Raw genomic sequence first — 25,115 nt, forward strand, 5'->3', positions numbered from 1 at the left:
CAGAAATTCACAGCTTTTATGTTTGAACTCGGCCATAGAGACGCATACAAAACTGACAGGACTGGAGCAGAAATGTACAGCTTTATGTGTGAACACATCCATAGAAATACATACAAAACTGATGCCAGCTGTCGAAAAGGGACAGGACTGGACACCTTTTGTAAGTGTGAACCAAGTGTAACTGAACCAATATGTTCAAGATCTGCCACAATTGATTGTATCAAAGGATATGCGAAAAACGGGAGCCTGGCAGCCTTTTTGGATGATGGTGCATCTTCCGAGGCTGGGGCAGCCTTGAAAAAAGCACTGTCATGCAAAACAGCCATCAGGCTTCCCTTTAGTGCCGCGTCTCCCCTGCCAGCAGCTTCACCATCCATTATGGTAGGATCTAAGCAATGTAATATATGTATCCTGCATTGTGCCGAGTGAACAGATAATGTACTAATGATTGTTAGGCTGTAGACAAACGCGCTATGAGTGCTTTCTGAGAGCTTTTCTGACCCTCAGCACTTTGAGGGATTAAAAAAATAAATAAAATGCTCCCATTGACTTGCATTAAATTGCGGTAAAATTGAATCGTGATTGTGGCAATCTTACCGCAATTTTAATGCAAGTCAATGGGATCATATTTAAAAAATCGCTCAGAAAGCGATGAGGGTCAGAAAAGCTCTTAGAAAGCGCTCATATATTACATATTACTGTTCGGTTTCGATTCCCTCTTTATGTGTGAGACACACTCCAAAAGACCCTTCTGTATAGCAATAAAACTCCACGCTGATTCAGAAACCTCTACAGGCAGCTTAAAGGGATACTTAAGTCAAGGGGCAAAAATGAGTTTAACTCACCTGGGGCTTTCCTCAGCCCCCTGCAACCGATCGGTGCCCTCGCAGCCCCGCTCTGATGCTCCTGGACCCGCCGGCGGCGACTTCCGGTTTCGCTGTCACCAGGAGGCCGCAATAGCAGCATAGGGGGCGATATTATGGCTGGGAACGCGGAAAATCACTCGCGTTCCCATGCCTGCCGGCCGGTGACGGCGAAACCGGAAGTCGCCGCCGGCAGGTGCAGGAGCATCAGAGCGGGGCTGCGAGGGCACCGATCGGCTGCAGGGGGCTGAGGAAAGCCCCAGGTGAGTTAAACTCATTTTTGCCCCTTGACTTAAAGAGACTCCGTAACAAAAATTGCATCCTGTTTTTAATCATCCTACATGTTCCAAAAGCTATTCTAATGTGTTCTGGCTAACTGCAGCACTTTCTACTATGACAGTCTCTGTAATAAATCAACGTATCTTTCCCCTGTCAGACTTGTCGGCCTGTGTCTGGAAGGCTGCCAAGTTCTTCAGTGTTGTGGTTCTGCTATGAACTCACCCTTCCTGGCCCCTCTATGCATACTGCCTGTGTGTTATTTAGATAAGAGAGAAGAGAGAAGCTGCTCTAATCAGCTGGATAAATCGTTCTGAGCTGGCTGGGCTTTCACATACTGAGAAATTACAAACAAGGGCAAAGCTGTTTGCAGGAAGAAAAGAGCAGCCTGAAACTTCAGTGCATGGGGGAAAGAAACACACAAATGATCTCTTGAGATTCAAAAGGAATGCTGTATACAGCCTGCTTATGTATGGATGTATTTTCTATGTGTGGACATACTGCACATCAACCTACTTCCTGTTTTGGTGGCCATTTTGTTTGTTTACAAACAAACTTTTTAAAACTGTTTTTAACCACTTTTAATGCGGCGAGGAGCGGCGAAATTGTGACAGAGGGTAATAGGAGATGTCCCCTAACGCACTGGTATGTTTACTTTTGAGCGATTTTAACAATACAGATTCTCTTTAAGTATCCCTTTAACTCGATGAAATAAGACTTTGTTTTTTTCTACCTATGTGAAAATTGCTCAGAAAGCGATGAGCGTCAGAAAAGCTCTCAAAAAGCGCTCATAGTGTGTCTACAACATTACTATGTCTATATGCACTAATTGCCAAGTAGTGATCAGAATAACATTCTCTTGATTTACTAATTAGCTTTATTCAGGTGGTCGAAGTTGGAGCTAGCAAATTTCCAAATATTTAACACAGCTGATGGTTAAAGCGATCAGATGCTAGAAGCTTTGACTTGCTAATCCTAACTTTTGCCTCCTTTGTAAAATGTATTAGTAAATTAGGATAATGAATTATCATTACTACCAAGTCATATTCCTCATAAGTGTGAATTTGTTCTGTAAAACTGCATTCTGATTCTAGGATGCTGTTTTCTAATTAATGGAGAATATTTTTTGGTTGGTTTCCTTTCTAACTCAAAGATGTTTATCTGTGCCAGCGCTGGGCATACTAACTATGCTAGCACCAGATCTGGCCCACGTGTGCTGTACAGACAGCTGGATTCCTTTCCTTGCCCCTCCCTCCCCTGCAGAGTCGTGAGTGGGCGGTAACGAGGGGGGGTTAGAACTCGCCTGCTTGCCAATTCCAGCACCGTGTCTCCATGGTAACAGGGTGTCACATGACCCACCATCAGGATGTGCCAGCATGTCATTTGCTGGCACGTCCTGACTGCGGGTCATGTGATGCCGTTTCCATGGAGACTCAGTGTTGGAATCAGCAAGAAGTTGAGTTTTTACCGTGTTACCACCCGTTCACAACTCTGCAGGGAGGGAGGAGGGTAAGAATTGCAGGAATGCGGTCTGCAGCATGCGCCCGTGCCACACAGTTTGCCCAGCCCTGATCTACGCTATTACTCATAAGCTTAGATATGTGTTTTTTGTTTGAAACGCAATTTAACACTTTATTAAATTTCTTACAGAAAAAGATGTACCAGTTCTGCAGCGCTATATGTTGTGATGACTATAAGAAGCTGCACTGTATTGTTACTTTCTGTGAATACTGTCAAGAGGAAAAAACACTGCATGATACCGTGAAATTCTCTGGCGTCAAGAAGCCATTCTGCAGTGAAGGTAGATCATCTTTATACTTCATGCCAAGCAGTGGTGCCATTAGGCCTGTGTGCCAAGAAAATGAATACACTGTATATTTATATTACAGCCTGTCCTTGTTGCAGTCCTGGCCTATGGGGAGATCCTTCTACAAGTGTTTTATGTTGACAACACAAGGATTTCCAAACAACCTTTTAAAAGATTGACCCTTAAAAATACTTGTCAGTAGAAAAAAACCAGGAGCAATTTTTTTCAGCACATTAAAGTGGGGTAAACTCCAACATATAACATAAATGAGTGTTCTTACTTTTTATTACCCATACAGTTACCATATTTGCTTTTGTGCACAAGTACTATCGTCTGTTCACGAGTTCCCAAAGTACAGCTTATCTGCTCTGAAAGCTGCCATTGCATTTCCTTGCATAGCTGCAAAATTTTATATATTAACCTCCCTGGCGGTAAGCCCGTGCTGAGCACGGGCTATGCCACCGGAAGGCACCGCTCAGGCCCCGCTGGGCCGATTTGCATAAATGTGCAATCCGATCACCGCCGCTGTCGCGCCGCAGCCACCCCCCTAGACCCCGTGCGCTGCCTGGTCAATCAGTGCCAGGCAGCGCTGTGGGGTGGATCGGAGTCCCCTTTGACGTCACGACGTCAGTGTCGCCATCCCGCCCGTCGCCATGGCGATGGGGGAAGCCCTCCAGGAGATCCCGTTCTTTGAACGGGATCTCCTGATCGCCGGAGGGGCTGGGGGGATGCCGCTGAGCAGCGGCTATCATGTAGCGAGACCTTGTCTCGCTAAATGGAGATTTTTTTTTTTTAAACTGCTGTGCTGCCCCTGGCGGATTTTAATAAACCGCCAGGAGGGTTAAAATCTATCTAGCGATCTCTTCTCTGCTGCAGGAAAACTAGAAGCAGAGAGGGCTCAGTTTCGGCAGTTTGCTAATGTTTACTAATTATAGCTGACAAAGGAATGTAAACAAAATATAATGTTATCACCTCTTCAGATGCAGCAGGAAACTTTCCGCTGAAGAGTGCTGCATTAACTGTTTGAATGCTGTTTTGCTACCAGTGTTTTTTACACTGGTAGTACCTTTTCTGCTGTAGAATCTTTTAGAGCAAAGAAGAAATGCTGAGTTTCATACCGCTTTAATACCGGTTCAGCTACAGAATCTATAAGTACTGTGAGAAACAGAAATGTTTTGTTTTGAATTCCTTATTATTATGGTAATACTGTACTCCCAAAAACATACAGATAAGTTAAATCGGCTTCCCCTAAAATTGGCCATAGACTGTGATAGACATATAAATATGGTATGGATTAGATTGTGAGCTCTGAGGAACAGTTAGTGGCATGACAATATATTCTGTACAACTCTGTGGAAGATGTCAGCGCCATGTAAATAATAATAATCGAGAAATCACTTTTATGCTTTGTTGTGAGAGTGCCCTTAACCTCCCTGGCGTTCTATTAAGATCACCAGGGCGGCTGCGGGAGGGGTTTTTTTTTTATAGCAGGGCCTGAGCGGCAGCCTCCGGCGGTAATGGACGAGCTGAGCTGGTCCAGACCACTCAGGAGGTTAAAGAGACTCTGTAACAGCATTTTCAGCCTTATTCCTTCTATCCTATAAGTTCCTATACCTGTTTTAATGTGCTCTGTCTAACTGCAGCCTTTTCTAGTTGCACAGTGGCTGTATTATCTCTGTTATATAATCTAATCTTCTTTCCTTTGTTGGCTCAGGCAGGAATGTGCTGCTCTGCTGTGATAGGTAGAAGTTATACACACCCTCTCCACGCCCCCTCCACGCTCTGTATGAGTCACAGACTGAGCTTCTCTGAGCCTATTACATGCTGGTTAGCAGCCATGTTTTTTGTTTGTAAACACTGCCTAAAACTGGCAATTACAAGCCAGGATTGCAGCAGGGAGTGGCAGAAACAGAGGGGCCCAGGAGAACATAATTAATGTATTGTAAGAATTTTAGAGTACAGATTCTCTTTAACAAACCTCATCCAGAAAAGTCTATTGCTTATTTTCAATAAGTACAGTTGTGTGTATTTATATTTACATTTGGTGTTCTATTTCCAGGTTGTAAACTGCTGTACAAACAGGACTTTGCTAAGCGGCTGGGACTGAAATGTGTTACCTGCAACTACTGCTTCCAGATTTGCAAGCGAGGGTCGACTAAGGAATTTGATGGCAAAATACGGGACTTCTGCAGCGAGGAATGCGGTAGAAAGTTCCACGATTGGTATTACAAGGTAACTTGGAGCAATTAAATTGGTTCACCTCTGTCAAAGTATGTAAACAGCATTTTCCCTTCTGTTACTGAAATATGCTGAAATTCATGAAAGAGCTGGCGGCACATAGCAGATCTCCAACTCTGAAACATGCTTTGTTGTATCTGAATTTGCATTATCCTTCTAACCAGGCTCTTTTCTAGGGGCCGTGCAGCCGTGTGGCAGCCCTGAGCGCAGACAGCCAAAGGGCGCTGCAAACTCTCCCTCCCTCTCCCCAGGGGACTGCAGAGTAATTAGCTCAGGGAAGCACTGTATACAGCTACACTGACTGGCCAGGGGGTAAGGGGGGCAATCTCCCCCCAGCCGCCTTTCATTCAGTGATTTAGGGCAGGTCTGGTGTCAGGAGTCCTATTACAGGCAAGTAGCCTCTGTGTGATGTGCAATACAGATAAGCTCTCTGCTCCATCTCAGGCTATTCTCAATTTCTCTCTACTCCTCTCTGGGCTAGTGCACGCCAAAATCGCAATAGCAATCGCTAGCAATTTGTGAGTGTGATTTTGTGAAGCGATTTTCAGAGCTATTTTTTAATGAATTGCTCCAAAAAATGCTACACACTGCATGTAGCATTTTTGGAGCAATTCAAAAAAAAAAAAAAAACGCTCTGAAAATCGCTTCACAAAATCACACTCACAAATTGCTAGCGATTGCTATTGCAATTTTAGCGTGCACTAGCCCAGAGAGAGGAGGAGTGGAGAGAAATAGAGAATAGCCTGAGATGGAGCAGAGAGCTTATCTGTATTGCACATCACACAGAGGCTACTTGCCTGTAATAGGACTCCTGTCCCTGCCAGTCTCTCACACAAGTCAGAAAGTAGCCCTCCTGGAGTCTAGGGACTGTCAAAAACTTTTCAACTTGTTTAACACCTTATCCACACATGCAGTCATAATAATAGGGAGAGACCAGACAGATGTTTGCCCACGGACCCTCCAGGCAAGCTCTGCATCATGCTGTGTATATTTACCAGCTTGCCTGTCCTCTGATTGCACTTTTATCAGCTAGCCTCAAGTTCCACATTGCCTTACAACAAACCTGAATACACCAGACACCAGACCTGCCCTAAATCACTGAATGAAAGGCGGCCTGGAGGGAGATTGCCCCCCTTCCCCCCCCTGGCCAGTCCGCCCCTGAACTATACTGGATACCTATACTGGAGGCACCTACCTGGCTAATCTATACTGGGGGCAACTATACTGGGGCACCTATGCCTGGCTACCTATACTGGGGGGACCTATAGCCCACTACCTATACTGAGTGCAACTAGACCTAGCTAACCTATGCTGCAGACACCTATACCTGGCTCCGGCACGGGGGGGGGGGGGGGGGGGGGCGCAATTTTTACACTCTCGCACTGGGTGCATTTTAGCCTAGTAACTGCCCTGCTTCTAACCTATCTATAGGCATCAAGTTGAGAGTTTTTGCTGGCATGGTGATATGAAATCTGTTTATTTATAAGCCTTAAAGTGGATCCGAGGTGAACTTTTACACATTGCATAATTGTGTTCCTTTCCTATTTATAGGGCATTCCTCAAGCCAAATACTTTTTTGTTTTAATACTCTAATTCCCTATAAACTAAAAAAGTCACGCCCACAGGTTTTCAGAGAGCCAAGGCACTTTCAGACAGTAGCAAGGGCTCATGGGAGCTCAGTCTGGGCAGCAGGAGGGGGAGGTGTTACTAGCCATTCATTTCAGAGGCAGAAGAGAGGAGGAGAGGGGATTAGGCTGATGGCTCAAGATACAGATAATCCTGCCTCTGTGTAATGTTTACAAACAACATGGCTGCTGTCATTGTATCACAGGAATAAATAATCATATTCTATTAAAACTGTTTGCAGCTAGATTTGCTGTGTAAACCATCTAAACTTTATATAAGATGTATAGACCAGTTACTGGTTATAGTTAGTTTTTCATCTCGGATCCGCTTTAAGCCCAATCTACACTATACGATTCTTTGTTCGATTCGACTACGATTCTATTTACGATCCGATTAAATCCGACATGTCCGATCGGGATTTGATTCAATTCGATTTGCCATTGCAAAAACGATGGCAAATCGAATCCCAATCGGACATGTCGGATTTATCGGATCATAAATAGAATCGTAATCGAATTGCACAAAGAATCGTATCGTGTAGATTGGGCTTTAGTAAAGTTAGAATTTTTTTGTACTGTTAAGTCTGATTACACACGTTACTGCCTGCCTGCTTGATTGTTTCATTAATTTTGACCTATAGGGTTAAAGTGGGATTAAACATTGACATATCGTCAGTAATATCTAGTTGTTCTACTTTTTATTACCCATACAGTTATATTTGCATTAGTGTCTGTTTACAATAAGTTCTTAAAGAGACTCTGTAACAAAATGTTCAGCCTTATTTCTTCTATCCTATAAGTTCCTATACCTATTCTAATGTGCTTTCTTACTGCAGCCTTTCCTAGTTGCACAGTGGCTGTATTATCTGTTATATAATCTAATCCTCTTTCCTTTGTCGGCTCAGGCAGAAGTTATGCACACCCTCTCCACTCCCCCTGCAGGCTCTTTATGAGTCAGACTGAGCTTCTCTCAGCCTATCACATGCTGGTTAGCAGCCATGTTTTTTGTTTGTAAGGATCTCAGCAGGGAGTGGCAGAAACAGCAAAGAGGGGCCCAGGAGATCATAATGAATAGAATGCTTTTTATTGTAAGAATTTTAGAGTACAGATTCTCTTTAACCACGTGAGGACCCACCCTTTACCCCCCCCCCCCCCCCTTAAGGACCAGCGCTGTTTTAGCTGATCTGTGCTGGGTGGGCTCTGCAGCCCCCAGCACAGACCAGGGTGCAGGCAGAGCGACCAGATCGCCCCCCTTTTTTCCCCACTAGGGGGGTGATGTGCTGGGGGGGTCTGATTGCTCCTGCCTGCCGGGTGTTGCGGGGGCGGGCACCTCAAAGCCCCCCTCCGCGGCGAAATCCCCCCCTCCCTCTCCTACCTGGCCCCCCCGGTAAACCGGGCTGCACAGGACGCTATCCGTCCTGTGCAGCCAGTGACAGGCTGTCACATGGCGGCGATCCCCGGCCGCTGATTGGCCGGGGATCGCCGATCTGCCTTACAGCGCTGCTGCGCAGCAGCGCCGTACAATGTAAACAAAGCGGATTATTTCCGCTTGTGTTTACATTTAGCCTGCGAGCCGCCATCGGCGGCCCGCAGGCTATTCACGGAGCCCCCCGCCGTGAATTGACAGGAAGCAGCCGCTCGCGCGAGCGGCTGCTTCCTGATTAATCAGCCTGCAGCTGGCGACGCAATACTGCGTCGCTGGTCCTGCAGCTGCCACTTTGCCGACGCACGGTATAAGCGTGCGGTCGGCAAGTGGTTAAAGTACAGAATATCTGCTCTGAAAGCTTCCATTGTAATTTATTTCATAGCTGCATAGCTGTATTTATATACAGTATTATAATGTATCTAGTAAGAATGTGTCTTCTCCTGTGTACACTTTCTGCTTTTTATTCAGCTGAAACACTGCTAGCAAGGTTTACTAACAGTGGCTGATGAGAAAACAAACAAGATAATGTAATAGCTTTCTCAGCTTCGGCATCAGTGCTAAGCTTCCCACTGAAGAAGAATGCTCCGTGTTTAACTGTTAGAATGTTGTTCTGCTACCAGTGTTTTTTCCGGTAGTACCTTTTATGCTGTAAAGAATCTTTTAGTGTAGAGAAGAAATGCTGTGTTTCATAAAGGAGCCCACTAATTATACAATATTTTTTTTTGTTAAACCTTATCCCTTCGATGTAAAATGAGGGACTACCTAAAGTATTCACACAAAGTACATTCATGCAGTTTACCCTTCTACTACATAGCTTTGGTAAGGTTGGTCAAACAAATGTGTATCGTTAGTAGAAACCATAAGGCTAATCTGTATGCATCTGCACTATTACAGGAAAACCTGAGCTGAGAATAAACTGATATAAACAAGAGCATCTTCCGTCCTGCTCTTGAAAATGAGCTCTTTTTAGAATCTGTTTGATTTTCTGTTTAAAGAGACCGTAACAAAATTTTGAGCCTTATTACTTCTATAAGTTCCTATACCTGTTTGAATGTGCTCTGTCTTACTGCAGCCTTTCCTAGTTGCACAGGGGCTGTATTATCTCTGTTATATGATCTAATCTTCTTTCCTCTGTCGGGCTCAGGCAGTCAGGCTGGAATGTGCTAATCTGCTTGTGATTGGATATAAGCTATACACACCCTCTCCAGGCTCCCTGCACAGTCTGTATGACTCACACACTGAGCCTCTCACATGCCATATCTTTTGTTTGTAAACACTACATAAAAATGGCAATTACAAGCCAGGATTGCAGCAGGGAGAGGCAGAAACAGCAGAGGGGCCCAGGAGAACAAAATGAATAGAATGGTATGCTTTTTATTGTAAGAATTTTACAGTACAGATTCTCTTTAAAAGCTGAAAAATGTGGTTTATAGTTTCCTCAGCTGCATGAGTCTTTCAGTGTCCTATAACTAAAATATATAAACTAGCGACCTTTTTATGCACTCAGCTGTTTTCTTCCATTCAAGAGTTTTATGGCTGTAATTCCTTAAGTGAGTGTTGTTCAGTAGTCCTACTAGAGAGAAACTGGCACTTCCCTTCCTGAATGTTTAACTCTTTCAGACAGAAAAAGAAGCAAAGGAACCCAGCCTAGTTATATGTATAATTAGCCACACACACACACACACACACACACACACACACGCACACACACACACACACACACACACACACACACACACACACACACACACACACACACACACACACACACACACACACACACACACACGTACACGTTTATCTCATCATGTCACACGTCAGCTCAGGTACACTTAAGTTTATATAGCAGTTGCCATCAGATACTGTAGATTCTCATTTTGCATATGTTAAATTTGCACCTGAGCAGTGTTTTCTGCCCAGTGGAGGTGGGAGGACAAGGAAGTGGTGCCCAACTGTAGGGACTGCCTTTGACATTCCTACAACAATAGCAGTCTGAGCTAAAACCATAGAGGCTTTTATAGGTTTGCATGACGGTTTCTGTGTTTAACCACTCTAGACTGGTGTTTGACGTAACTGGTTCTTGTTCAGGCTGAACTTAGATTAACAATGTAATTTGTCTGTATATTCAGGCAGCCAGATGTGACTGCTGTAGGACTCAAGGAACACTTAAAGAGAAGGTGCAATGGCGAGGCATAGTAAAGAACTTCTGTGACCAGCAGTGCTTACTTCGCTTCTACCTCCAGCAGAATGAACCTAACATGACAACACAGAAGGGCCCAGAGAACATGAGTCTAGGTATGCTTTATCTCCTGTCATATGTTCTATGTCCTGTCAGTTTATAGGCGATCTGTCACTATGGCATCTGTGGGAAATCTTCAAACTTTGTGCATTTGTGATCACTGCTTATGTGCGCTGGAATTCTGTCCCCCACCATTACTTGGACGAGTCAGGCAAAAACAGTGCAGGAAATGTGGACGCACCAGGCACCACTGTAGGCAGTTAAGGGCATTATGGTCATACTAACGCTCGGGCAGTAATTTGGGTGCCATCGAGACAAAGCACAAATTACGATAAAAGCAGCATAATTCGGCCACCAGTAATAGCTGGAAGCCCAATTGCATCTTACCCCACAGTCCACAGCAGCCTGGAGGGGGAATAGTAATGAACGCTGCCGGGACTTTTGCAGGAGCGGTGTGAGACGTTTTTCGGCTTCACCCTGCGTCCAAATTTCCCTAATTACATGTGCACTTACTTGGAGAGGGGCAGTAAATTAAAATGTGTGCAGCAATGGGGTGTAAGGCCCGGTGCACATCAAAACCCGCTAGCAGATCCGCAAAATGCTAGCAGATTTTGAAACTCTTTTTTTCTTATTTTTCTGTAGCATTTCACCTAGCATTTTGCGGTTTTGGGAAGCGTTTTTGGTGTAGTAGATTTCATATATTGTTACAGTAAAGCTGTTACTGAACAGCTTCAGTAACAAAAACGCCTGCAAAACCGTTCTGAACTGCAAGCGGCTGCAAAAACGCCAAAAAACCCGCTCGGTTTGCACCAGCCCTAACAGTATAATGCACAAGTAGGATTGGTGAGCATCACTTCCTATGCAGAGTCAATAGATACAAAGATATGCCTACATATCACACATACTGTGGGATGCATTATACTGCATGCAAGGAACTGAGAACAGAACATTAAGAAAGCCATAGATGTACAGGTTCTGGTTTCTCAAGCCTGTAGACACCTAAACGCAATGACATTTGAACCACAATTGGGGTAAGTTTAACAAATGCTGATGTTGCTGTATTATTTCAAAACAAACCTGCGACCAAGGAAAATTGCATACTCTCTTCGGTAGAGGGAAGCCTCTGGATCCTCTAGAGCATGCATTCAAACTCCGGCCCACAGACCAAATTTGGCCCTCAAGGGGTTTCCCCATTTTGCATTATATTTGGCCCACTCTAGACCATCAGGGAAGCTATGCTGGAAGTGAAACCCTAGAACAGCCATATGGGGAGGTAGGGGGAAATTACTAAACACCAGGGAACTGTAAAGGGGAGGGTGGGGGTCTCTAGACCCCAGGGAACTGTATTGGGGAGGGAGGACCACTAGACACCAGAGAACTTTATAAGGGAGGAAGGTGACCAGTAGACATTGAGGATGGCCTGCGACCAGGTTCCAGTGTACAATATCGGCCCACTTTGTATCTGAGTTTGACACCCATGCTCTAGAGCGGTGGTCCTCAAACAAAGGCCCGCGGGCCGAATGTGGCCCCCTGAGGCTTTTTTATCGGCCCCCCACACAGAAAATGTATTACTTATAGATGCAGCCAGCTACATCTTTAAATATTGGTGGTCCACATATGGAATAGCAGTGCTGGCACCACCCATCCACATGGAAGCCAGAAAGCAGTAATTTCGCTGGTTTCCAATCAAATTCCACATAAGGTGATATTGATGTCCAATTGGACTGCAGGTAGTCACCTGGGTATGCTTCACTGTCTGGCCCACAAAAACTTCTACATCTTCTTGTGTATACTCTGGCCCCCCAGCAGTATGAAGTTGACCCGGCCCTCGACTCAAAACATTTGGGGACCCCTGCTCTAGAGGCTTCCTATGTCCTCCTCAAGACCACCGATCCAGCGCTGGGACCCTCTCAAAGTTTGCGGCCACTCTCCCGCCTGTGAACAAGCATGGCTGCACTACGCTGGTGCATGAAGCAGTAGGTTCTGAGGGTCCTAGTGCTGGATCAGTGGAGGCGAGGGAAATAAGGGAAGCCTCTAAAATATCCAGAGGCTTCCCTCTACTGCAGTAAGTATCTAAATAGGGCTCTTTTTTCCCTACAGGTACACTGTAAGCTAAATACTTCATTTTTTGTATTTTCAGAACACGGATTTCAAGCTCCAAGGCCAAGACCAATGGTAAAAGAAAAGCATTGAATTATCTGAGCGATGCATTGCTTTACCTGTCCGGTCCTGAGTCCTGATTTGTGTGTTTATTTCAGGGCGTGAACTGTGGTACTGCCGTACAACAGAAAGACATGAAGAACAAAGCTGTGTTGTGCAAGCCGTTATCAATGACAAAGGCCACATACTGTAAACCGCATATGCAGACCAAGACTAGCCAGACAGGTAGCCAATCAGTCTTCTGCTGCTTTCCTGTATTTTATTTCAATTAATCTTCAATAATAAACTGAATCTCCACATTTTGCAGTAGAGGAGAACAGGAATTTGCCTTTCTTAAAATAGAATGCGTTTGTGATTATTCAGATTGGAGTGAGTATGTGATGTCTCCCACAATGCATCATTGCTGAATATGCAAATAATCCCTTTGTTGTGCCTGATAGCCAAACACATCTCCAGAACTGCAGGAATGCAATGATGTCATCTTGTTAATTGTACAGAGCCACAATAATCTATAATGCATACAGTTTTAGGATTGGCTGATCCTAATTGGTGCATGGCGTGTAGCGGATTGTCATGTTACTTTCTATCAAAATTAAACCACAGGTAAAGATGGAGGCTACTCCCCTGGTTATAACGATCACTATTCCCGCAGATTCATTGGGACCCTATAGGGAAGAACAAATAGTGTTGGTTGTTCTAGTTCATCAATACATGGTTTGGGACCCAAACACATGCATTCAGCACAGAACAGCAGGACAGGGTGTGTTACTTATAAAGCGGATCCGACATGAAAAACTAACTATAACAAGTAACTTGTCTGTATATCTTATCTAAAGTTTAGATAGTTTACACAGCAAATCGAGCTGCAAACAGCTTCAACAGAATATGATTATTTCTTCCTGTGATACAATGACAGCAGCCATGTTGTTTGTAAACATTGCACACAGGCAAGCTGATATGCACCTCTAGCACTCATCCTGTGAAAACCTAATTCCTCCTCCTCCCCTCTGCCTCTGAAATATCTGGCTAGTAACACCTCCCCTTCCTCCTGCCCAGACTGAGCTCCCATAAGTCCTTGCTACAGTCTGAAAATGCCAAGGCACTCTGAAAAGCCGTGGGAGTGGCTTGTTTAGTTAATAGGGAATAAGAGTATTAAAACAAAAACTAAAAAGTATTTGGCTTGAGGAATGCCCTATAAACAATATGAAAGGAACACAATTATGCAATGAGTAAAAGTTTCTCGGATCCACTTTAACTTCCGTACTTCCTCCTTCAAAGCTGGAAGGAGGAATTATTGAAGTTAATTGTAACACACCCCACCCTGCTGTTTGTGCTGTAAGTGTGCTGAATGTGTATATTGGGGTCTGGGACCAGATACTGCTGACTTCAAGCACCAACATTAGGAACCAGTAATGAATGTAAACTCTACCCCACACTAGGCACTGACTAATAGTACCATCAGTTACCTGATCTGCATTAGCGTAGTAGAGTACCTCTAATGTAAATCAGGTTAGTAACTTAGAAGTTGTAAGGTGAATTTCACCTTTCATTAACCATTCGGCAGCCAGAAGGAGCTGTTAAACCCTGCAATATGACAGTGCCTACATATATAGCAGCAAAAATGATTTAGCTACAACCAGCTCACGGTAATTGAGACTGTACCTTGAATTAATACTACACCAGCAGTTTGCCTGGATTTCATCACTTACTGACCACACTGTAGAGAAGCTCTGGCAATGCTATAAGGCAGTTCCCCAACCCTATCCTAAAGGCCCACCAGCAGTGCATGTTTTGCAGAAAACCACAAACATGCACAGTTGGGGTAATTGGTGTCTCAGCAAAACTGACACACAAACTCACAAAACATGCACTGGTGATGGTACTTGACAGAGTAAGGAAACCTTTTTTTTTTTTTTTTTTTTTTTTTTTTTTTTTTTTTTTTGGGGGGAAAGAAGTCTGACCGGGTAGTTTGGCTAAACAAACCACATGATCGTTTCTGATCTGCCGCTATGTTAAACTGATCTTTGTGCAGTGTTTTTGATCTGTGTTAGGGCCTGTTCACACTATATGCGTTCCTAGCCGTTTTCAGGGAACGCGTACTGGAACAAAAAACGCATAGAAACGGCTCCTAATGCTTTTGAATGGGCTAGTTCACATGTATGCGTATGAGACGCATACGTTTCTCATCCGCATTGCTGCACGCAGTTCTGTGCGATACGCATAGAAACGGACGCAATGAAAGTCTATGGACGCGTATCAAAAACGCGTACTATTGCGTTTTTAGCGTCCGTTTTCCTCTGCGGTTCCCATAATTCTTTTTTTTCCCCTGGGTCACGTGTTTGTGCAAAACGCAATAGAAAACGCATTCAAACGCAAGAAAAACGCATGCGTTTTTCAACTTGCGTTTCTTTGAATTTATACGCGTTCTACAAACGCAGCAAGTATGAACAGGCCCTTAGTGTATGCTAAGTATTGATTGCAAGGTTTTGTACTGTAACTGTAAGTATAGAACTGCACTGTTGTTTTATTCTGCCTCCTTAAAAGAACAGCATATGCTTGTATCAGCTGAATAAAGTATTACTTTGAGGCCGGTTTCACACCGTGCATTGGCTTTTTTTTTTTTTTTTTTTTTGCAATGCAACCGCAAAAAAAACAGCCTTCTGAGATTTCCTAATACACTGTAATCTCCTGTCTGGCAGCAGGCCAAGCAGGAAGTGAGGTTCCTGCTCACTTTGCATGGAAGTGATGCACTTATGGCGCCTGAGCATCAGGCCACTTCCCCCGCATTGCCAAGTGTTACCTCACAGTAACGCAACGCAGTGAGAACGCCCCAGTGTGAAAGGGGACTGAGGCTTGTTTTAAACAGTTGCTGTGCCACATCATACAAGAGCCTAGAGTAGGTTGGTTTACGTGTTTGGACAAAATGGTGTTTTGTGTTTTTGTCTTGTTCTTGCAGTATAATTTAGGCTTTTTAGTGACAGTGTTCATTAATACATTTTTTTTTCCCTATAGAGGAAGATCCTAACACAAAGTACGTTCCAGTGCCTATTCCGGTTCCCGTGTATGTGCCCGTGCCTATGAATCTCTACAGTCAGAAAGTTCCGGCTCCTGCAGTGATTCCTGTCCCCGTACGTAGCAAATTCACTTGTGTAACTAAACCCTTAGTATAAACTTTCAGGTTAAATCTGAATCTTCCTAGATGTTTTGGGCTTGATTAGTTTCTAAAATAACACAAATCAGTAGGACACATCTCTAAAGAGGACCTAAGTCAAAGCTCTGGTCCAGAAACACTTTCCTAAGGCGAGGGAACCCCCTGAATCCTATGTGCATAAGGTTTAGATGTTGTCCATGTGCTTACGCGGGATTTCTTGGGACTTTCCCTAAATTGCCCTTAAAGTGGACCTGAACGACATCCTCTCTGCTCTAAAAGATACACAACAGTATAATAATCTTTAAACCAAAAGCGTTTCTTTGTTACAGATGATACAAATCCTAAAATAAATCTGCTCTGTTTCTACTTCCTGGTATATGGAAGCAGACATATTGTTTACAGCCTGTGCTTTCAAATGGGCTTATCTGGCCTAGGCAGTCATGTTACACAGGGGTGGATCAAATTACAACTTGTGATTAGACACAAATGAGGGGAAAATTAGCCTAAATTCTCTGAATACACACAGGGTGCATTTCTCTGTTTTTCCTTTTGTCCTGTGCAAGAGTTCGAGTCCACTTTAAAGTATGGTAGGGATATTGGTCTTACTCTGGTATTTACATTAGATTGTAAATTCCTTTGAGGGACAATAACATGAATTATTTACTGTGCTCTGTCCAGTCCTGAGGAAGGTGTCAGTACTTCATAAATTTACTTAATAAAACATATAGTTCTTTATCTTCAGTCAACCTCATAATCTCAAGAAGTATCTGAAGACTGGTCTCTCCTTTTTGACGGCCAGAGCTGAATGACCATTGTCAGTGAGATGTTGGTTCCACTGGTGATACTGGCCAGTGTTAGCCCATTGTCTTCCACTGTGCCTTTATGTACTCGCACCCCTTCCCTATACTGATCTTTGGGAGAACGAGTGAGCTGAAAATTCTCAAAATTTATAGGGATAACTTTTTAAAACTTTATTTTAAAAGTTGCAGTTTTAAATGTGTCTTATTAATAACTGCTGTAAGCTCATCATTTGCCCTTATTTACATTTAATTATGCTATAAAATGTATTTCTGATACCTAGTTTTACCTTCTGTGCTGAAAGGTTGAACTTCGTTACAGGTACCCATTCCAGTGTTTGTGCCGGCTGATTGGGACACGATTAAAGAACTAAATGAAGAATTTAAGATGAAAGAGTTGCTAAAAGAAAATGCAAGAGTAGAGCTGGAAGAAAAATTGAAGGCTGAGATGAAAAAACAGAGAGAGTTCCAAGAGTCATTAGACGACGAAGACATGAGAGAAGCGAAAAGGTTAAAACTAGATGATCATATGGATGAAGATAAGCAATGGGATACATTGATAGTGGAAGAAGATGAGATGAAAGATGAATCATTAAAGGATGTAGATGAACTGATGGAAGAATCCTTAAAGAATGCAGATGAGCTGGGAGAAGAACCTTTAAAAGACAAAGATATACTGAACGATGACTTATTAAAGGATGAACATGAGATGAAAGAAGAATCATTGAAGGACGAAGAGGAGCTTAAAGAAGAGTCAGTAAAGGATGAAGAAGAGCTTAAAGAAGAGTCAATAAAGGATGAAGAAGAGCTTAAAGAAGAGTCAATAAAGGATGAAGACGAGCTTAAAGAAGAGTCAATAAAGGATGAAGACGAGCTTAAAGAAGAGTCACTAAAGGATGAAGACGAGCTTAAAGAAGAGTCACTAAAGGATGAAGACGAGCTTAAAGAGTCAATAAAAGATGATGAGCTTAAAGAAGAATCCTTAAAAGATGAAGATGAGTTTAAAGGAGAATCATTAAAGGCCGAAGAAGACATAAAAGAAGAATCTGTGTCAAAAAATGAAGGTCAGCTTAAAGGAGAATCCTTGTCAAAGGTGCAAAGTGAGCTAAAAGAATCGCCAACAGATAAACTGAGAGCAGATTCGACAAAAGATGAAAAAGAACTAAAAGAGTTGTCAAAAGATGATGAACTGGGAGAAGAGCCATCAAAGGATGAAGATGAACTAAGAGAAAATCCATCAGAAGATGAACTGAGAGAAGAGCCATCAAAGGATGAAGATGAACTAAGAGAAGAGCCATCAAAGGATGAAGATGAACTAAGAGAAGAGCCATCAAAGGATGAAGATGAACTAAGAGAAGAGCCATCAAAGGATGAAGATGAACTGAGAGAAGAGCCATCAAAGGATGAAGATGAACTGAGAGAAGAGCCATCAAAGGATGAAGATGAACTGAGAGAAGAGCCATCAAAGGATGAAGATGAACTGAGAGAAGAGCCATCAAAGGATGAAGATGAACTGAGAGAAGAGCCATCAAAGGATGAAGATGAACTGAGAGAAGAGCCATCAAAGGATGAAGATGAACTGAGAGAAGAGCCATCAAAGGATGAAGATGAACTGAGAGAAGAGCCATCAAAGGATGAAGATGAACTGAGAGAAGAGCCATCAAAGGATGAAGATGAACTGAGAGAAGAGCCATCAAAGGATGAAGATGAAATGAGAGAAGAGTCCTCAAGAGATGATGAACTGAGAGAAGAGCCATCCGAAGATGAGCTAGGAGAAATTTCAGTCAAAGTTGTGGATGATCTGGGAGAAGAGTCATTAGAAAATGAAGATGAACTGAGAGAAGAGCCCTCAAAAGATGGTGGTGGTGATGAGGAGGATGATGATGAACTGGGAGAAATTTCGGTAAAAGTTGTGGATGATCTGGGAGAAGAAACATTCGAAAATGAAAATGAGCTGAGAGAACCTTCACCGAATAATGAATTTGAGCTGATGGAAGAATCCTCATTGAAAGATAGTGATCAACTTCAAGAAGAATCACAAAAGGGGGAATTACAGGAAGAAGAAAACCGAAATGCAGAAGAGATTAAAGAGGATAGTCTATCAAGTGGTAGCCCATTCCACCCAATAGAAGTGCTGGAAATATCAGATCCTCTAGATGAAGAAGATGCATTATGTGGCATGACAGGTATGTCTTAAATCTTCATTATTACTCATTGTCTTTAAAGAGGAGCTGTTAGGTATAAGGTCTCAGAGAAAAAAAACACATCAGTAGCTGAATATTGGCTGTACCTACATTACATATGCATTTCACTGTCCACGTTTGGATTTCACAGAATTTTTATATAGTATTTGCAGAGATAGATGCTCCTGACAGCTCATGGCAGGCTCCATGTTTGACTGTCTGGTATGAAGCCAATTGTGATGTAATATCCTCCCTTACCCTGCTTCCTGATTGATGATTCTTTAGCCCTCCCGAGTACCAGCCCTCAGACACTCCCACCAGTCTCTGGTCTAACGGGGCATATTGTCTGTCACTCAGCAGGGGGGGGGAAGGGGTGCGGACGATCATGCTGTCGGGGGGGGAAGGGTGAGGGCGATCGTCCTGGGGGGGCTGTCAGATGAACAGAGGTGAGCCGTTTTAGTTCTATACTGGGAAGTCCGGATCTTTTCAATGATTCGAATCGGATCATTGAAAAGATCCGGATCTTTGAACTGAATCTTTGAATCATTTGCAGCAGAGTGAGAGAAGCTGCAGTTCCTGTTTCTTCCAGACATCCACTGGGAACCGAATCTCGGATGATTCGACTCACAAAAAAGATCCGGATCAAAGATCCGAATCGCTCATGATCCGGACAACACTACTGTGCAGTGAATATTAATTAGCCATGTGGCTAGGAACAATATTGGACTGGTGCAGTATACTCTAATGCAACATGTGCACTGTGAACAGCACATTGATTTTTCAGTGCTGTGAGTTGGGCTGCTACAGGCTGCTGTAACATGAGCTTGTAACGTCCCATTGTGAAAGCAGCCTTAGGGTGGGATAGAGAAATGATGGGGAGGACCTCCCTGCACTCCCTGTGCAGTGGAGAGATAACCCTCTCAGCATGCTCTGCAGTATCTGTTATGCGGCCTGCGGCCTCCTTAGGAGCTTGGGAATAAAGAGGCTTGCTATTCAGCCAACATCAAAGTAAGAGATATTTTTAACTTCAGTATTGCCTTTTTGGCTTCCTTCTAAACTGTTTAACACAGGAGAATAGAGGTTTAAATTAGCAGTTAATCTTTAATGAACACCTGAAGTGAGAGGCATATGGAGGCTGCCTAATTTGCCCTGAACAGGCATGCACATCAGATGTTTGACTGGATTTGCTCCATGTTTGTTTCAGGTGAGTGATTCAGGCACAACTGATGCTTGAAAGATCAGCAGGCAACTGGTATTGATTAAAAATAAATAAATATGGCAGCCTCTTTATCCCTTTCTCTTCATGTGTGCTTTAATGCACATTTTTAACTTACTCCTTTTTGTACTTCCTGGTAGATGAGGTACAGGAAGATGAAAACTGCACTACAGACACTCCAAGTTTGCCAGATGTGCCATGTGACCTCCAGCTGGATATCGAATCAGATTTTCAGAGCGGTAAGTAGAATCCTGCAGTTATTTTACATTCCTGTATGAATATTTGTGAACCCAAACTAGTAAAGTTGCCTTCTACAGCTTTATCATTGTTCTGGACACAATGCTGTCTTGGTTGCTTTAGTCTCTCCATGTGGCTGGATGGTGTAATGGTTAAGGGCTCTGCCTCTGACACAGGAGACCAGGGTTCGAATCTCGGCTCTGCCTGTTCAGTAAGCCAGCACCTATTCAGTAGGAGACCTTTGGCAAGTCTCCCTAACATTGCTACTCCCTATAGAGTGCGCCCTAGTAGCTGCTGCTCTGGCGCTTTGAGTCCGCCAGGAGAAAAGCACGATATAAATGTTATTTGTCTTGTCCATGTAATCCCAGAAAAAATTGTTATCTATAACTTGGGCAGTATGTCTGGGATCATTGTACTGCTGCAGAAGTACTTGCTTGTCTTAGGGCTATTTGAAACTAAACTACAGAAACAAACATCATATTGTGCATGTGTTCCCATCGCACGGAATGCACATCATGCGTTAAAGCGCATACGTCAGCAGCCGTACACCATAGAACCCATCGGGAAACGTGTGCGGTAAGATGTTCCCAGAAGCGTTACATCATAACACATTGGAACGCACAGCTGTTATCCGCTTCATCCTTGACCCTTTCTCCAGACCTTCAAGAAAACTGCCTCTTGCTGCATATTGCTGAGTCCTGAGTACCAACTTTCATTTGTCTGCATTCCCTTTTTTGTGCATAGGCTTTTTTTTCCCCACAATGGTAATGAGACTTTGTAGCTGCAAATCTTCCATGAAGACACCTTCAGCCTTGTTGCCATGCTCAGTGTAGGAGCGTGGTTGTACTGCATTCGAGCAAGTATGGGGCTGCCTGTGCTGTAAACCGAAGCCACTAGTTTACAATCTGCTTCATGCTACTGTGCAGGCACAACCATACTCATGCTTGCGCAGCACAACCACACTTGTATACTAAGGGAAGCACGGCCACGAGAACCTATCCAATCACTTGTCATTTGTGTAGAGGATACATAGCAGGATCTATCCAATCACTTGTCATTTGTGTAGAGGATACATAGCAGGACCTATCCAATCACTTGTCATTTGTGTAGAGGATACATAGCAGGATCTATCCAATCACTTGTCATTTGTGTAGAGGATACATAGCAGGACCTATCCAATCACTTGTCATTTGTGTAGAGGATACATAGCAGGATCTATCCAATCACTTGTCATTTGTGTAGAGGATACATAGCAGGATCTATCCAATCACTTGTCATTTGTGTAGAGGATACATAGCAGGACCTATCCAATCACTTGTCATTTGTGTAGAGGATACAGTGTTCTCCCCAGAATTTTTTTCCAGCCGGGTGGCATAAAATAGTAGCCGGGTGGCATGAAAAAGTAGCCGGGTGGGGCGAGTTGAAAATGCAGGGCAACTGTGCTTACAGCATAGGAGGTGGTGAGGAGGTGAGCCGATGACAGCCGGGTGGTCACCAAATCTAGCCGGGTGGAGCACCCGGCTAAAAGAGCCTGGGGAGAACACTGGGATACATAGCAGGACCTATCCAATCACTTGTCATTTGTGTAGAGGATACATAGCAGGACCTATCCAATCACTTGTCATTTGTGTAGAGGATACATAGCAGGACCTATCCAATCACTTGTCATTTGTGTAGAGGATACATAGCAGGACCTATCCAATCACTTGTCATTTGTGTAGAGGATACATAGCAGGACCTATCCAATCACTTGTCATTTGTGTAGAGGATACATAGCAGGACCTATCCAATCACTTGTCATTTGTGTAGAGGATACATAGCAGGACCTATCCAATCACTTGTCATTTGTGTAGAGGATACATAGCAGGACCTATCCAATCACTTGTCATTTGTGTAGAGGATACATAGCAGGACCTATCCAATCACTTGTCATTTGTGTAGAGGATACATAGCAGGACCTATCCAATCACTTGTTGTCAGTTGTATGCAAGATACATAAAAATTGATTTTGCATTTTGTTAAAAAAATAAAGCATTGTGACAAGATCAATAATGTATGCCGACACTTCTGTCCTTTGCAGTCTGCATAATGCATGTTTAGAGGACTAATGAAATAATTTATTCACAGGGGCTGATGAACTGGAAACAGAGAGTCCTATGCCACCTGAGTTTGGAGAAGAGTATGACCAGCAATCCAAACCCAGACCACTTAAAATGGTAAATCCTTTTGTCTGAAGCTCAGTTAAAACCAAAGTAGGCATGGTGGCGTAGTGGTTAGCTCTCTCGCCTTGCAGCGCTGGGTCCCTGGTTAGAATCCCAGCCAGGGCACTATCTGCAAAGGGTTTGTAAGTTCTCTCCGTGTTTGCGTGGGTTTCCTCCGGGCACTCCGGTTTCCTTCCACATTCCAAAAACATACAGATAAGTTAATTGGCTCCCCCTTAAATTGGCCCTAGACTACAGTACTTACACTACATAATATAGACATATGGCAATGGTAGGGATTAGATTGTGAGCTCCTTTGAGGGACAGTTAGTGACTATATATATATATATATATATATATATATATATATATATATATATATATATATATATATATATATATATATATATATATATACACACACACACACACACATTGCACAGCGCTGCGTAATATGTCGGCGCTATATAAATACTAAATAATAAAGTAAAGCGAAGCAAATAGTTATAGTAAGCAAGATAGTAAATTAATCCAGTATACAAAGTGTACATAAGTAAGGTGCTGACCATAAAACACTCCATGGGCCAGATGCGCATGGAACTGCGGTACAAATTGTCCCATATAAGGATTCGCTACTGGTCAAGGTAATTGGGTGTGACCATTTGACACACAATTTTGGAAGAACAATAGATCCCAGACTACATTTTGCAGGATCCCAGCTTTACAACTGATACAGTGGGGTTGATCTCAAACAGCCAAAATTACAGATACTTAATCTAATTTACTTACCTGGGGCTTCCTCCAGCCCATAGAAGCCCATGTGAGGCACTAGGGGCTGTACGAAGCCCCAGGTAAGTAAGCCAACAGAGTAGCGTGCATAGAACAATTGGCCTGATCCATGGTACGTACATAACCGTAGCAACGCTCTCTTTATTTGTGGTCGTGCTGGTTGCACTAATGGCACAGCGCGTGTGGTACACTGCTGGCATAATTGCCAGTAATAATGCTGTGTGATATCTGCACACTTCAAAATTTACAGCTGTTGGTGAATCACCACCAATGTGTCTACATGAGGAGGGGCAAATTTTTAGTTTCATAAATGCATATAAAATAGTGTCTGAACTTGGGCTTTAGTTCTGGCTGCTCAGAGAAAACCGACTGCACAATTTGTGTACATTTGTAACTCAGCTGTGCAGTACAACAAGAAAATGTGACGTGTACTAGGAATGAAAAACTATTCTGTGTTAGTGAATGAAGCACAAAAAGTCTTTCTGCTGATTGCAATTTTTGGATTGGTTTCTGGACATGATCTCATAAAGATCGCTGCAGCTGGTTATACTTTGGAAGCAAAGGTAACCTAAGTTGCCACAATTTTGATGCATGCTATTGGAAAAGAGAAATGAACCGGTCACTTCACAGCGCATGATGCCCATTGTCTATTTATGTGTAATTTCTACGTAGTGATGGTTATGACTAGGAGAGCTCAGGGAGATGCATGTGATCAGTTCGGTCAGGTGATAGATATGCACGTTTCTGATTTGTTCATCATGATCATGCTAAAGTAGGTTGTGTGATCACAGCAAATCAGAGTTTTACAGATCTATCAGCTGATCAAACAAATCATGTGCTTCTCCTAGAGTCACCCTAGACGTGGCCATCACTATTTTTAGGTAGTCCCTCACACTGCATATATATTAGATTGAGTGAGCAAGAACCACACTGGCGTGAAACGGCTGTTGTGCCGTCCAATCATCCCCTGGTCACCCGATCCCTATTCACCCTTCCACAAACCTCAATCACAGGATTGATGTTTTATGTATATGATAAACATGGAACTGTTTGCATTATAAGCGTGGCTGAAGCACGGAATAAAACGGTTAAAGAAACAGTGCCTGGACTGCCTTCATGTACTAGAATTTGGTAGATATAAGATTGCTGAGAGTTTGTACAAGCAGGTGGAGCGTGTGTGGAGAGTGTATGGCCAACATAAGGCTGGCTTATTTATCGTTGCTCTTACATTACATCAGATTGTATTACCGGTATTTCACTTATGCAAAAACTAATAAAGCAATAATCTAGTAATATAATTGTTCTTGCTACAAGGGTCCAAAGAGGAAGGCGCTTTGGGGTGATTGTTCTCCACCTGAAAGCTCTGAGTGCACAGTATCCCTCAAGTATTCCCATGGTGTAGATGCTTGGAAGCACTGGGCGACGACTGCAGGAGAGGAGCTGGGTGAAAGTAGGCATCATTTCTGTTTCCTTCGTCTTGAGTTTATATATGCTTTCCTCGCAGTGACTGTTAAATGCTCGCTTCCGTGTTTTCAGCAGTGAAATTAAAAGAGAACCTTCTTGAGCATACACCAGGAGAGCTCAGCATTCTGCTGCCGCGGTTTGTGAGGGAGGCACGAAGGCCGAATGGAGACAGCTATGCACCAGATAGCATGTACTATCTATGTCTTGGGATTCAGGAGGTGAGTGGCTTGAAGCAAAGCTGAAGTGAGAATAAGCTGAAGAGATAAACCATTGAATCTGTCCTGCTAATTCCGAATAGGAATATTCTTGAATCCTGTAGTCTTATTTTGGTTTAAAATTCTGAAGATGGTCATACATTTGGTGGCTTATCGGCCACCCGATTCAATAATTATCTAATCGAATGAAAATCTTTGTAGCCAAGAGCATGGGCGATGAATGATTTG

At 43.3% G+C, this 25,115-nt stretch overlaps 1 protein-coding gene across 2 annotated transcripts in view; it reads left to right on the plus strand.

The window, feature by feature from the left end:
• Positions 1–25,115, plus strand: part of ZMYM2 (zinc finger MYM-type containing 2) — a 122,134-nt gene that overhangs the window by 84,500 nt on the left and 12,519 nt on the right. Inside the window, exons 9-19 of one of the 2 annotated variants that reach the window (XM_068266926.1) lie at positions 2,790–2,940; positions 5,006–5,178; positions 10,365–10,530; positions 12,615–12,649; positions 12,733–12,859; positions 15,647–15,762; positions 16,905–18,768; positions 20,122–20,220; positions 22,346–22,434; positions 24,523–24,658; positions 24,745–24,890. In XM_068266926.1, the coding sequence (XP_068123027.1) occupies positions 2,790–2,940; positions 5,006–5,178; positions 10,365–10,530; positions 12,615–12,649; positions 12,733–12,859; positions 15,647–15,762; positions 16,905–18,768; positions 20,122–20,220; positions 22,346–22,434; positions 24,523–24,658; positions 24,745–24,890 (3,102 nt within the window). The remainder of the gene's footprint in view (positions 1–2,789; positions 2,941–5,005; positions 5,179–10,364; positions 10,531–12,614; positions 12,650–12,732; positions 12,860–15,646; positions 15,763–16,904; positions 18,769–20,121; positions 20,221–22,345; positions 22,435–24,522; positions 24,659–24,744; positions 24,891–25,115) is intronic. The other variant, XM_068266927.1, reaches the window with a different exon arrangement.

Source organism: Hyperolius riggenbachi, chromosome 2, assembly GCF_040937935.1.
Source record: "Hyperolius riggenbachi isolate aHypRig1 chromosome 2, aHypRig1.pri, whole genome shotgun sequence".
NCBI classification, from domain to species: domain Eukaryota; kingdom Metazoa; phylum Chordata; class Amphibia; order Anura; family Hyperoliidae; genus Hyperolius; species Hyperolius riggenbachi.